This window comes from Mauremys mutica, chromosome 22 (genome assembly GCF_020497125.1).
Source record: "Mauremys mutica isolate MM-2020 ecotype Southern chromosome 22, ASM2049712v1, whole genome shotgun sequence".
In the NCBI taxonomy this organism is placed as follows: domain Eukaryota; kingdom Metazoa; phylum Chordata; order Testudines; family Geoemydidae; genus Mauremys; species Mauremys mutica.
The window spans coordinates 18102755-18116987 of NC_059093.1; the positions used below are offsets into that span (position 1 = coordinate 18102755).

At 53.6% G+C, this 14233-nt stretch overlaps 1 protein-coding gene across 2 annotated transcripts in view; it reads left to right on the top strand.

Moving 5' to 3' along the window:
• The first annotated feature begins 7030 nt into the window (after nucleotides 1-7030).
• Nucleotides 7031-14233, top strand: part of SLC37A2 (solute carrier family 37 member 2) — a 63097-nt gene continuing 55894 nt past the window's right edge. The window contains exon 1 of one of the 2 annotated variants that reach the window (XR_006574786.1): nucleotides 7031-7257. Coding sequence is in view for 1 of the 2 variants with exons in the window: in XM_044996744.1 (XP_044852679.1) it covers nucleotides 7199-7257 (59 nt within the window). In the remaining variant the exon portion in view is untranslated. The remainder of the gene's footprint in view (nucleotides 7258-14233) is intronic. The other variant, XM_044996744.1, reaches the window with a different exon arrangement.

Sequence of the window (14233 nt, forward strand, 5' to 3'; positions counted from 1 at the left end):
TGACTTCTTACCTGTCCAGACGCCGCGGGATCGAAGTCCGCGTCTCCCCCGTCGACTCTGCCACCGCTGTTCGCGGTGGTGGAGTTCTGGAGTCGACGGGAGCACGTTCGGAGTTCGAACTATCGCGTCTAGATTAGACGCGATAGTTCGAACTCCGAGAAGTCGAACGCTACCCGTCGACCCGGCCGGTAAGTATAGACGTACCCTTAGAGTCCATGGGGAGAATCACTGACTTGATCCCTCATTGGAGTCCGCAGGCTGCCAGCAGGGGGAGCCTGACTGGCTCTGTGTGACAGTGGGCGATGTCATGTTCATTTCCCTCTTTCCTCCAAAACTTTAACACATGGTGTCCATGAGGTTAATGCGATAGGGAATAACGAGTAAGAGCAAACCAGCTGCTCGAACACTCTAGTCACTGTTCCGCACAACTCAACCTGGCTAGATTCCTTTGGGCCAGCATTGCACAAAGGCATTGAGGAGCCAGTGGTGGAGAGCCATGAATCATTACCCCTCTGCACTAACTTTCAATTATCTGTGATGGCAAAATTCTCAAAAATCACACGCAGGTCAAATAACCAGGCTGGGCCCTCAGCCATGTGCCCTGAGGAACAGAATTCTCAGGTCAGATCTATACTACAGAGTTAGGTTGACGTAAGGCAGCTTATGTGGACTAACTATGTATGCATACACATTACAGTGTTCCTCCCGCCATTGTAACTCACTCGCTATGCTGACCTCCATCTCTGCAAAAGGCATAAGGCTTAGGTCGATGTAGTTTGGGCAACACAGTGTCTGAATAGACACTGCATTACTTGCATCACCTGTTGGCTATCAGCGTTAAAATGTGTTTGGAAACTACAGGAGAAAGTCCCTGGTGATCTGCACAGAAACACTGATCCATAATTTGAGTAGTTGGGCACATGACACAACCTCTAAAGAGGGAACATTGTGGCTCTGGAATTTATAGCTGCACTATTATCTTTGGGAGCTATGCACGATGTCTGAGAGGCAGAACTGCATGCTGCTGATAGCTGTGTCTTGGACACTGCCATCAGTGGCTGTTTCATGTGACCCTAGCTCTTTGTACTATCCGAAAACAGGGCTTTTATTTTAAAATGCGTATTGAATTTTAGGCAATACATTCACAAACAGCCAAACCTGAGAGCCATCACTCATAACAGAGTGTGACACCGGGGGGGCCAGAAAGAGACAGGTCTTGAGCACAGAGATCGGGGAATGACACAGGTTTTTATGCTCCATTAACAGAATGACCATAAACCAAAGTAACTGAAACAAATATCAAATAGCAGCAGGTTTTAAATAACTATCTCTGCTTACCCGGGTGGTCTCCTCACTACCCACCGTCCAGAGACTCTTGTCGAAAAATCCTTGCCAGGCAGGTCTCTATTGGCATGGGAATTTTATCAAGATTATGTATTAAAAAAACACAGCTGCAAACCTGGAGGCCCCCTGTGATGGAGTGGGAATTTTTCATAATATTTTGTATGTACACCTCTACCCTGATATAAGGCTGTCCTCGGGAGCCAAAAAATCTTACCACGTTATAGGTGAAACCGCTTTATATTGAACTTCCTTTGATCCACCGGAGCGCGCAGCCCCGCCCCCCGGAGCGCTGCTTTACCGTGTTATATCCAAATTCGTGTTAGATCAGGTCGCGTTATATCAGGGTAGAGGTGTATATTGTGCGTGCCTCAGTTTCCCCTATGTGCTGCATGGTTAACTAGATGGTGGGAAAAGTTTCTTGGGGCTTGTCTACACTGGCAATTTGCAGCACTGCAACTTTCTCACTCGGGGGGTGTGTGTGTGTGAAAAACACCTCCCTGAGTGAAGCGAGTTTCAGCGCTGTAAAGCTCCAGTGTAAACAGTGCTCTGGGACTGACCCAGATGGACTATGGTGTAACTATCTGTTCTCTATGTTAACTAAGGACTTTCTATACTGTGTTCCAGACAACTAATAAACCCTCCTGCTTTTACACCGCTGCCTGAGAGCTACTCCAGGTTAAGGAAGTTGGGGGTGCATTGCTCCTTTTGGATCTGCAAGTCTCCCTCAGGTTTCCAACTCAGGTGGACTCGCTGCAGGGAGCTCACAGCATCAGGCAGGAGTGCTGAAGGCCCCGAGGTTCAGTCTAAGGAGTCAGTAAAGCCAAGTGACTTACCCTAGTGACAGAGTGTGACCCTAAGGGGGCTGACAGACTGAAGGGATTCTCCCAGGAACTGTTCCAGAGCTGTACGAGAGCATTGGACTTGTGGATCTGTGACACACCCACTGCAGGAAACCTTTCTGTCTTGCCCGGTAGTTTAAATGTGAAGCTCTCCCTTGGCATAGCTTGCTTGCTGAGCGGAGAGCAGCACGCTGTGGAAGGGAGGTAGGGCTGTCACCTATCCTACAGAATCAATCCCTTCTTTCATAGAGTTATAGTCTTTAAGGCCAGAAGGGACCATTGTGACTGTGACAGATATGAAAATATCGTGGACAAACTTGATTGAATTTAGTACAAGTATCTTTGGAGTTCGTTATATTCAAAATGCAAATGTTTATGTACGATTGTGGGATTGTACGTAACGTCTTTTAAGGGATATATTCCAGTTATGCAAGAACTCAGCCTTTTGAAGCTTTGCCCTGAAGGGGGGACCCATGTGTGGCTGATAACCTATTCACAGTCTCTTCAAAGAGCTCAACTGGATAAAGGAGGGACTCCCTCATTCATGAGAGTCCTTGTTTTGAGCTGAAGTGCTGATGAACTTGTGAACAAAGGAAAAACCCCTGGGTGGAGTTTGAGGGACTATGGTGAACCAACCAAAGCCCTTGCTGGAGAGAGAGGGTGATCTCTGGTGAGTTTAGTAGCATGTGTGTAGGGTTTTTTTATTGTTTTAATATGTTTTCTCTGTAATACTTTATCTTAAGAATAAGCGTGTTTGTTTAGAAAGAGCTGTGTGGTAACTTAACTATGGTAATTACACCGTTTACTATCTCTGAGCTCAAACACAAAGCAGGCCTGCTTAGACAGTCTGATTTTGCTGGACATCTCACATTGTAGGCAGAGCCTTAGTAGTAGGGATCCTTCAGTCTCAAACTGTGACCATCTATTCTGACTTCTTGCATAATACAGGCAAGAGAATTTCAGTCAGTGATTCCAGCATCAAACCCATAACTCATGGTAGAGCTACAGCAGATCTCTTACAACTTCAGCCAATCTTGATTTAAAGACCTCAAGTGATGGAGAATCCACTAGGTCTGTTGTTCCAAAGGTTAATTATCCTCACTGTTAAAAATTTGTTCCTTCTTTGTAGTTCGAATGGCTTCTAGCTGTTGCACCTTACTCTGCCTGGTAAATTAAATAGTCCTTAACTATCTGAAATCTTCTCCCTGTTTAGGTATCCGTAAACTTGCCTAAAAGAATAATGCAATGCTCAGCTAGTTAGTGCTGGCAGTATTGACTCTTTCTTGTCCCACACTAAGCAGGGTGAGTGAGTGCCAAGAATGTAAGAAAGAAGAAATCTGTTGGAAGCAGCTGTCTAATTGTGTTAATTAGCTCAAGGTTCTGCAGCTCCAGATCTGCATGGCCCCACAGCATCTGCTCTGCCCTCTCCGGTGAATGTTAAGGTCCTCAGCAGGGCAGTGACCTAGGACTGACAAACCCAAACGTCCAAAAATCACAGAAGATTTTAATTCAAAATCATGAGATCAAAACAAAACACAGATTTGGGCTCTTTTAATTTGCCTGCTGACTTTTGAGTCTTTTAGCGATCGTAGGGTTTTAAGCTTTTTTCCCCCACTATGAAGACTAGACCGTTCCTCTCCTCTAAATGGAGGCCGAGATTATCACATACCCTTTGACTCTAGGAGTTAACACTGAATAGTGCAAGAGTTGACTCCTACGCTTCAGTTACAAGGAAAGCAGAAATTCTACCTCTAATTAAATGCCCATTCCTAATATAATCACAAGTACAAACATTGGTTTTCTACAGTGTCCCCGGTTCTGCTTTGACTGCTGTGAAAGTGGGAGATGTTATGTTGCAGTAAAACTGATGTGACTTCAGAACCAGGCTCTGCATTGCCACCTGTTTTATGTATTGGTGCTAGAGGGAATTGCTTTGCTACTGATGGGTCAGTGACTACCTAGGGGAAAACAGCAGCCACTAGGACAGGGGTTCTCAAACTGGGGGTTGAGACCCCTCGGGGGGTCGCGAGATTATTACATGGGGGGTCGCGAGTTGTCATCCTCTACTCCAAACCCCGCTTTGCCTCTAGCATTTATAATGGTGTTAAATATATTGAAACATGTTTGTAATTTATAAGGGGGGGGGGTCGCACTCAGAGACTTGCTATGTGAAAGGAGTCACCGGTACAAAACTTTGAGAACCACTGCACTAGGAGCTCCCTCCACCCTCTGACACTTAAACCTGCTTTAGTGCCTGACAGACTATGAGCCAGAGCCCTGAGGTTCTCTACTAAGCTCTGCAGGGTCAGGGCGCTCTCCTCAGGTTCCTGTCAGCCAAGCAAGGGAGGACTGGGTGAGTTTTCATTCCCCTCTGTTCTGCTGCCATGGCAGAGCCCAAGGAAGGAAAATGGGGAGGGGGAGCCTGATTGAACTTGGGTGCTACTAGGTGTCCTCAGTCAGCCTGGTCCGGTCGTTCCTCAGCACTCCCACGCTCGGTGCTGGGCAGCTCTCCTGGGAGCCAGTGCCTTTCATACCCATGCTAAGTTGCTCTATGACAAGGCTTTGTTTTCCCCAGATATGGAGATCCACACAAGAAAGTGGGTTTCTTTCCTTACCTGCTGCAATGGCTAGACTGACCCACCAGACAATTTCTCTGCATCCCTGAAGGGCTCAGGAAGACATTTCAAGGAGATACTTGTATTTAATATTTTGTTCAGCTCGCAGCCTTGGTTCAGACAAAGTCAACTGGAAACCTCCTCTGCTGTGACAGAAATGGATGGGAGGTAGGTGTGAGTATGTGCAGGGAGAGGGTGTGCTTGTTTGGGGGTGCAGGAAGGGGTTATCTGTGTGGCCAGGCAGCTGCACTTTCCCCTCCCCTCTGCTGCATCCCAGCCAAGGGACAGAGGCTGGGGGAGCAGGGTCTGGATGGGGGCAGAATGGGGGGGTGGGAGATGAGATTTCTGCTGGTTTTCCTACCCTCCTTGCCCCCCCATTTCAATCCACCAAAGCCTTCTCCCCCCACTTCTCCCTTAGGTTCTCTCCACCCACACACCCTCTTGCCCATGGCTCTCCCAACCCTTCACCAGCCTCTCCTGCCCTGCTCCCGCAAAAGAAACCCTGGGGCGGGGAGGGAATGAATGGCTGGTGCTCACCTGTGAGAAATGCCACATACAAATGTGGCCGTTCTCTGTGGGGAACGGAGGGAAGTGTGTGTGTGAGGGGGTGCATGCTGTCCGAGGGGTCTGGCCAGCACCTCAAAGGCCAGGAGAGGAAGGGTGTGTCTGGGTGCAGGATACTCCCTGGCAGGCAAAGCCAGTGTATGGGGGTAGGGTCTGGCATAGGGGGAAAGTAGCTATATATGGGGGCTGAGAAGTTTGGGGGTGGGGAGTGTCTGGAGATGGAGATGTGAGTGTATGGAGAGTGTGTGTAATGAAAGAAGCAGAAGGATGTGTGAGGATGGCAAGGCTGGGGGGAGTATGAGGAGGGAGGGAGTGGGGGTGGGGCTGGGGCAGGAGGTCTGTGGAGAGGAATAGGGTGCGGGGCTGTATGTGCTTGGGGATACAGGCAGGGCTGTATAAGGTTGGTAGGTGTATGGGGAGACATGGGGTGGGACGTGTGCATGGAGAGGGAAGGTTTGTGGGGATAGGGGCAGGGCTTGTATGGGGAGGGAGGATTGTAGGGCTATATGTATGGAGTGGAGAGAGGTGGCGAGATGCATGGCCTATATGAAATGTAAAAGATGGGAAATTTAAAACCAGTTGAAATAAATACTTTTTCACACAATGTGTGATTAAACTGTGGAACTTGCTGCCACATGCTGTTGTTGTGGCCAATAATTTAGCAAGATTCAAAAGGCATTTGGTATTTATACGGATAACAGGGATAGAGAGGGGAGGGGAGGGGAGGGGAGGGGTGCATGTGGGGGGAGGAGCAGGGAGAGGGCAGGGGGTGCACAGGGAGGGGGATAGAGTCAGGAGAGGTGCACGGCAGATGGGAGGAGGGGGGTGCACGGGGAGGGGGATAGAGGCGGGAGATGAGGGACATACAACAGATGGGGGTGTGAACGGGATAGAGGTGGGAGGGGCGCAGGTGGGGGAAGGGCAGGGGCGCACGGGGAGGGGAGGAGAGGACGGGTGCATGGAGGGGGCACAAGGGGGATAAAGGGGGGAGGGGAGGGGGAGGGGTTAGGGGCGCACAGCAGAGGAGAAGGGGGTGCATGGAGGGTGCACGAGGGGGATAGAGGTGGGAGGGGCGCAGGTGGGGGGAAGGTCAGGGAGAAGGCAGGGGCGCACGGGAAGGGGAGGAGAGGAAGGGTGCATGGAGGGGCGCGAGGAGGATAGAGGTGGGAGGGAGGGGCAGGGGGTGCACGGGGAGGGGAGGAGAGGGAGGGTGCACGGAGGGGGCACGAGGGGGATAGCGGCGGGAGGGGAAGGCCAGGGGGCGCATGGCGGAGGGGAGGAGGGAGCACGGAGGATGTATGGAGGATAGAGGCGGGAGGGGAGGGGAGGGGAGGAGAGGGAGGGTGCACGGAGGGTCTACGGAGGAGCAAGGGACGCACGCGGGAGGAGAGGAGGGAGCACGGAGGATGCACGGAGGATAGAGGCGGGAGGGGCAGGGTAGGGGGCGCACGGCGGAGGAGATGGAGGGTGCACAGAGGGGGATAGAGGCGGGAGGGGTAGGGGGCGCACGGGGAGGAGAGGAGGGAGCAGGGAGGGTGCACGGAGGATAGCGGCGGGAGGGGAGGGGAGGGGCAGCGGGCGGGCGCACGGCGGATGGGGGCGGGGAGGCGCGCGGAGCCCCAGCCCCCGCGCAGCGCCAGGCGGGCGCAGGATGGGAGTCGGGACGCAGGAGGCGGGTCCGATCCAGCCCCGGCGCGGCCGCAGCATGTGACCGGCGGGGCGGGGAACGGGGCTGACCCAGCGGCATGTGCCCGGCTGCCGGGCTCCAGCGGGGCATTTAAATGGCAGCGCCCGCCGGGCCTGTAGCAGAGCTCGCGCCTCTCCGCGCCCGGCACCATGAGATCCTCGCTGGCTCCCGGGATCCGCCTCATCCGGGCTCTGCCCCGGGACAGCTGGTAAGCTCGGGGACCGGCCCGCTGCAGGGGCACCAGCGGCGCTGCGATGCCGGCAGGCCCGTGGGGGCTCCGCCGGGCGAGCGAGGCTGGTATTTCCGCCGAGGCCTCATAGCTAGAAGCCCGGAGCCACGGGGATGGACCGGTTCATCCCTGCCCCCAAACCCCAAGTGGTGGCACTGGCTGTTCCAGGAAGACTGGACTGGGGTGGACTAGCGGGGCGCCACGGAGGGGGCACTGCAGAGCTGGGGGGAGCCCCAGGCTGGACTGGGCGCGGGGTGGCACTGCAGAGCTGGGGGGAGCCCCGGGCTGGACTGGGCGCGGGGTGGCACTGCAGAGCTGGGGGGAGCCCAGGGCTGGACTGGGCGCGGGGTGGCACTGCAGAGCTGGGGGGAGCCCAGGGCTGGACTGGGCGCGGGGTGGCACTGCAGAGCTGGGGGGAGCCCAGGGCTGGACTGGGCACGGGGTGGCACTGCAGAGCTGGGGGGAGCCCAGGGCTGGAATGGGCGCGGGGTGGCACTGCAGAGCTGAGGGGAGCCCAGGGCTGGAATGGGCGCGGGGTGGCACTGCAGAGCTGAGGGGAGCCCAGGGCTGGACTGGGCGCGGGGGGGCACTGCAGAGCTGGGGGGAGCCCCGGGCTGGACTGGGCGCGGGGGGGCACTGCAGAGCTGGGGGGAGCCCAGGGCTGGACTGGGCGCGGGGTGGCACTGCAGAGCTGAGGGGAGCCCAGGGCTGGACTGGGCGCGGGGTGGCACTGCAGAGCTGGGGGGAGCCCAGGGCTGGAATGGCTCTGGGGTGGCACTGCAGAGCTGGGGGGAGCCCAGGGCTGGAATGGGTGCGGGGTGGCACTGCAGAGCGGGGGGGAGCCCAGGGCTGGAATGGCTGTGGGGTGGCACTGCAGAGCTGGGGGGAGCCCAAGGCTGGAATGGGCGCGGGGTGGCACTGCAGAGCTGAGGGGAGCCCAGGGCTGGAATGGGCGCGGGGTGGCACTGCAGAGCTGGGGGGAGCCCAGGGCTGGAATGGCTGTGGGGTGGCACTGCAGAGCTGGGGGGAGCCCAGGGCTGGAATGGGCGCGGGGTGGCACTGCAGAGCTGGGGGGAGCCCAGGGCTGGAATGGGCTCGGGGTGGCACTGCAGAGCTGGGGGGAGCCCAGGGCTGGAATGGCTGTGGGGTGGCACTGCAGAGCTGGGGGGAGCCCAGGGCTGGAATGGGCACGGGGTGGCACTGCAGAGCTGAGGGGAGCCCAGGGCTGGAATGGGCGCGGGGTGGCACTGCAGAGCTGGGGGGAGCCCAGGGCTGGAATGGGTGCGGGGTGGCACTGCAGAGCTGGGGGGAGCCCAGGGCTGGAATGGCGGTGGGGTGGCACTGCAGAGCTTGGGGGAGCCCAGGGCTGGAATGGGCACGGGGTGGCACTGCAGAGCTGGGGGGAGCCCAGGGCTGGAATGGGCACGGGGTGGCACTGCAGAGCTGGGGGGAGCCCAGGGCTGGAATGGGCGCGGGGTGGCACTGCAGAGCTGAGGGGAGCCCAGGGCTGGAATGGGCGCGGGGTGGCACTGCAGAGCTGAGGGGAGCCCAGGGCTGGACTGGGCGCGGGGGGGCACTGCAGAGCAGGGGGGAGCCCCGGGCTGGACTGGGCGCGGGGGCACTGCAGAGCTGGGGGGAGCCCAGGGCTGGAATGGGCGCGGGGCGGCACTGCAGAGCTGAGGGGAGCCCAGGGCTGGAATGGGCGCGGGGTGGCACTGCAGAGCTGGGGGGAGCCCAGGGCTGGAATGGCTCTGGGGTGGCACTGCAGAGCTGGGGGGAGCCCAGGGCTGGAATGGGTGCGGGGTGGCACTGCAGAGCTGGGGGGAGCCCAGGGCTGGAATGGCTGTGGGGTGGCACTGCAGAGCTGGGGGGAGCCCAGGGCTGGAATGGGCGCGGGGTGGCACTGCAGAGCTGAGGGGAGCCCAGGGCTGGAATGGGCGCGGGGTGGCACTGCAGAGCTGGGGGGAGCCCAGGGCTGGAATGGCTGTGGGGTGGCACTGCAGAGCTGGGGGGAGCCCAGGGCTGGAATGGGTGCGGGGTGGCACTGCAGAGCTGGGGGGAGCCCAGGGCTGGAATGGGCGCGGGGTGGCACTGCAGAGCTGGGGGGAGCCCAGGGCTGGAATGGGCCCGGGGTGGCACTGCAGAGCTGGGGGGAGCCCAGGGCTGGAATGGGCACGGGGTGGCACTGCAGAGCTGAGGGGAGCCCAGGGCTGGAATGGGCGCGGGGTGGCACTGCAGAGCTGGGGGGAGCCCAGGGCTGGAATGGGTGCGGGGTGGCACTGCAGAGCTGGGGGGAGCCCAGGGCTGGAATGGCGGTGGGGTGGCACTGCAGAGCTGGGGGGAGCCCAGGGCTGGAATGGGCACGGGGTGGCACTGCAGAGCTGGGGGGAGCCCAGGGCTGGAATGGGCACGGGGTGGCACTGCAGAGCTGGGGGGAGCCCAGGGCTGGAATGGGCGCGGGGTGGCACTGCAGAGCTGGGGGGAGCCCAGGGCTGGAATGGGCGCGGGGTGGCACTGCAGAGCTGGGGGGAGCCCAGGGCTGGAATGGGCGCGGGGTGGCACTGCAGAGCTGGGGGGAGCCCAGGGCTGGAATGGGCGCGGGGTGGCACTGCAGAGCTGGGGGGAGCCCAGGGCTGGAATGGGCGTGGGGTGGCACTGCAGAGCTGGGGGGAGCCCAGGGCTGGAATGGGCACGGGGTGGCACTGCAGAGCTGGGGGGAGCCTCAGGCTGGATTGGGCGCGGGGTGGCATTGCAGAGCTGAGGGGAGCCCAGGGCTGGAATGGGTGTGGGGTGCCACTGCAGAGCTGAGGGGAGCCCAGGGCTGGAATGGGCACGGGGTGGTATTGCAGAGCTGAGGGGAGCCCAGGGCTGGAATGGGTGCAGAGTGGCACTGGAGAGCTGGGGGTGCGGGGCTGAGCTGATAGTCATGGTTGGTTTGTTTGGGGTTTTTTGCGGGCAGATGTGCGGGTGAAGGAGCGCTCCCGGCTCTTGAGTTTATTGCATCTGTCACAAACTCCAGGCCCTGCCCCATGCACCAGCTCTCTGGCATCTGATACTTTGTCACTGAAACAAGGAGCTCACCCAGATCAATCTGCAGCTAGAAAGTGCCTAGGGTGGTTATTTTGTCATTTGTGGACTTTCTCCTCCTACTCAGTTGGCACCTGCTCTATTTCATGCTGAGCAATGCATTTCCCCAGGTCTATGCCAGTTCCTGCTGCAAGTTGCTGGGCAACTTGCTGGTGCATCTCTGTGGACCAACAGTAAGTTTATTTAGGGCATGTCTACATTCAGGAGAGTTAATCCAAATTAACATAGGCCTGGTGTACACTAAAAAGTTAGGTCAACCCAACTTAGGACTCCCGGCGATAAAGCTACCATCACTTGGTAGGGGTGGGTTGTGGTTTTTTTTTTTAAATCTCTGGGAGAGCTCTCCCCCCGGCGATAAAGCATGTCTACACTACCCATAGCTACTGCCTCTCAGGGAGGTGGATTAACTATGCCAACGGGAGAGCCAGCTCCTGTTGGCATAGAGCGTCTTCGTTAAAGTGCTACAGTGGCACAGCTGCAGCATTTTAAATGTAGACTTGCACTGAGTGTCACTGTGTAGGTAGGAAACCCCAACATAATGCTCGTGGCCAGCAATGAAACAAATATTTTTAAGATTATTTTTGTGGCTCTTTAAAATCTGCAAATCCAGTAAAAATAAATGTGAAATAACACTTTTCATAAAATGTTTGCTTTGTTCAACTTCAGAGGTTTATATATCAGCAGAACCTTAGAACATAGTGTAGTATGCATTGGCTCTTAATACTTCACGGTTCCTATTTAATCCAAGGATCACAATTTATTGCATAATTAATAAATCTTGCAGCATCCCTGTGAAATACTCATTTTACAAATGGGGAAACTGAGGCACAACTAGCGAGGGACTTGACAATGTCACATTTGTGACAGAGCTGATCTTAGAAACTGTCAGCCTCAGTTTTCTCTCATTTGCTTTAGCTGGACCATATGTCCTTTGCATGCAATAATTTTCACCGCTTGCTGTCCATCTTAATGTATCTATCTTCCAGATGTTACCCTGTTAAGATAAAACAGTAAACTTTGCGGACTTCTGTTGGGGTGGTTTGCTGCAGGTATCCTATTCTACTTTAAAAGTATTTCACTTACTCCATACGTTTGGCTTTTAAGTGATATTACTATCCATGGTCATATTGTGACATTTCCTATAATGCTATATTGTATCACTGCAGTCCATGGCAGTGCTTTGTAAAAGCCTGTCACTTGATATACCCTTATAAAATGCCAGGATTATAGGAGATAAAGTGAACTTGTTTTACCTATATCAGCTAAACCATGAGAGTGAAGCTTATCTGGCTTTTCCAGGTCACTGAAAGGGAAATACAACTTATCTGTAGCTGTTCCCCTCATAGCTGATTCTCCGCTGCCCAGGCCACTCATCTTTGGCTACAAGAAAGGTTCTTCCCCTGGGCATTGCTGTGTTGTATGGGAAGATGCAGCCCATGTGTCAGGGGGGCTGCCTTGTTAATCTGCTGAGTTGCATTCCAATCCCTGAAGAATTCTCAGGGCTTTGTTGGCCTAAGCTTCAGGCTCTGTAGGGGGCTTCAGTCTGCCCTGCTGTGAACATGAGAAGATTAGTGGGGCTACAGAGATAGAAATGGATGTCTGCAACGTTCATTTCCCTTCATAACTGGGCAGGGCTGGGAGTGGGAAAGCTCTTGAGCCAGACAGGCGAAGATCTCCTGGAGGGAGACTTGCTCCCCACAAACAGAATGTTTACAGGGCTTCTGGCTTCTCTTTTTACATTCCGTTTGTGATCATCCATCTACATTTCAAAAAAAGAGAGAGAGGGGGCCCCATAGAAGCCTTGTAATTTTTGATGAACTCTCAAAGCAGCACATGGAGTGGCAGTGCAGTTCCCATGAGGTTTAGTGTAGGTATATAACCCTCTCCTTACACCCTGTTTTTCAAACCTGACTGTCTTAGAGTCTGTGACTTTTTCTACATAATGAGGGCTTGAAACCTTTCAGTTCCTGTTATGACTATGAGTATAAATACTGAGTCATCACTTCCAGGGGGGATAGTGGCTTGTGCCTCTTTGACATGTAATCTGGCATTGTCACATGATAGACACGAGATTGCTGAAGAATCGTGGAAAGTATTGCTTTCTTCTAGCACGGCACCAGGAGCCCTTCTGTAATAAAGAGAAGCACTCTTCCTAAAGCAACTTTGTCTTGCGCTGCTTTAGTTTAAAGCTTCTACTGACAATCTTACCAGCTCACTCATCTCACCTGACCTAGCCTGACTTCTTGCTGAAATTTCAAAGAAACAGGAGACCTTCTCATTGTGCCCATCACCATGGTATCTGGATGGTCATGAAATCTGGTGTATGGTAATGTACTGTAATGTCCCTTAGAAAGCAAGGATAGAGGTACACATCCATTCTAGTGGTTAGAATCTATCAAATACATACGTATTGTACGTAATTACATGGTGTGTTAACGGTTCATTGTGTAGGTAGGAAGCTATGGAGCCTTTCATGCTTGCATCACCATGTGTGGTCTGTGGCAGCTGGCTGGTTGCCTGTACATAACGAGTTGGTTGTCTTGGTTCAACTCCTGATGAACTGGGACCCAGTAGTGACTACTCTCAATCCTCCCCTGGGCGAAATCTTTTGGCAAATAGTAAATTAGCAGAAAAAAATAACTTTTTCAGGGCAACCCAACTATTTGTGTATTTGGGTTGAATTCGACTAGCAGCTTTAGGGGGAAAAAAAACAGAAATGTCAAAATGCTTTATTTTGACATTTTTGAAAGAAATTGTTTCACTATTCCATTTCAAAATGTTGTTTGGTTTTGGTTTCAAAAATCAAAAACCAAAACCAAACAACGAGTATCAATTATCCATTCAACTCTACTGGGCCCTCTGCTGCTAGTGAGTGACTGGGCCATGGAGACAGCACTCTCCTCTCGGCTATAGAGGTGATTTCCTCCGCTCCGTCCCCAGCTCAGAGCCAAGGCACACTGGCAGTCTGGAAGGCTGCATTATTGTCACATTAATAAATATGAGGAGCTCTGACACTATGGGGATGAGCACCGTAGAAATACCTAGAAATAAATACATCTAATGAGTGTAACTGATCTTGGTTACTCTCTGATTGCTAGTAAGGCCTATGGGACATGGGTGTGCCACAGGCTTTCATAACAAAGCAGCACAAATGTTAATAACTTACTCAACTCTGTTGCCAAGGAGTATCATCCACAACAGTCACTCAAACACTGTGTTTGGGTGGGACTTCAAGAGCTCACTAACCATAATGCAGTCTGGATGATGCAAGTATTACCTGGGGAGTAGCGACAAGCTTTTGGGCAACTTAATTCTTGCTTTTCAAAAAATTCGTGTTAGCCTTTAAACTGCAGAGGTGTAAGAAGAAAGGACACACCTCTGGATTTGCCACTGGTGTGACCATTACTGGAACACTATGCCCAGATCCCGTGTCAACAGTTCAAGAAGGATGTTGATAAATTGGAGAGGGATCAGAGAAGAGCCAGGAGAATGATTAAAGGATTAGAAAACCTGCCTTAGAGTGATAACCTAAATAGACTGAAGGAGCTCGCTCTAACAAAGAGAAGGTTAATGGGTGACTTGATCAAAGTCTGTAAGTGTGGATATAAGGAATAAATATTTTTCATAATGGGCTCCTCAGTCTAGCAGAGAAAAGTCGAATGCAGGGGTCGGCAACCTTTCAGAAGTGCTGTGCCAAGTCTTCGTTTATTCACTCTAATTTAAGGTTTCGTGTGCCAGTCATACATTTTAACGTTTTTAGAAGGTCACTTTCGATAAGACTAATATATAACTAAACTATTGTATGTAAAGTAAATAAAGTTTTTAAAATGTTTAAGAAGCTTCATTTAACATTAAATTAAAATGCAGA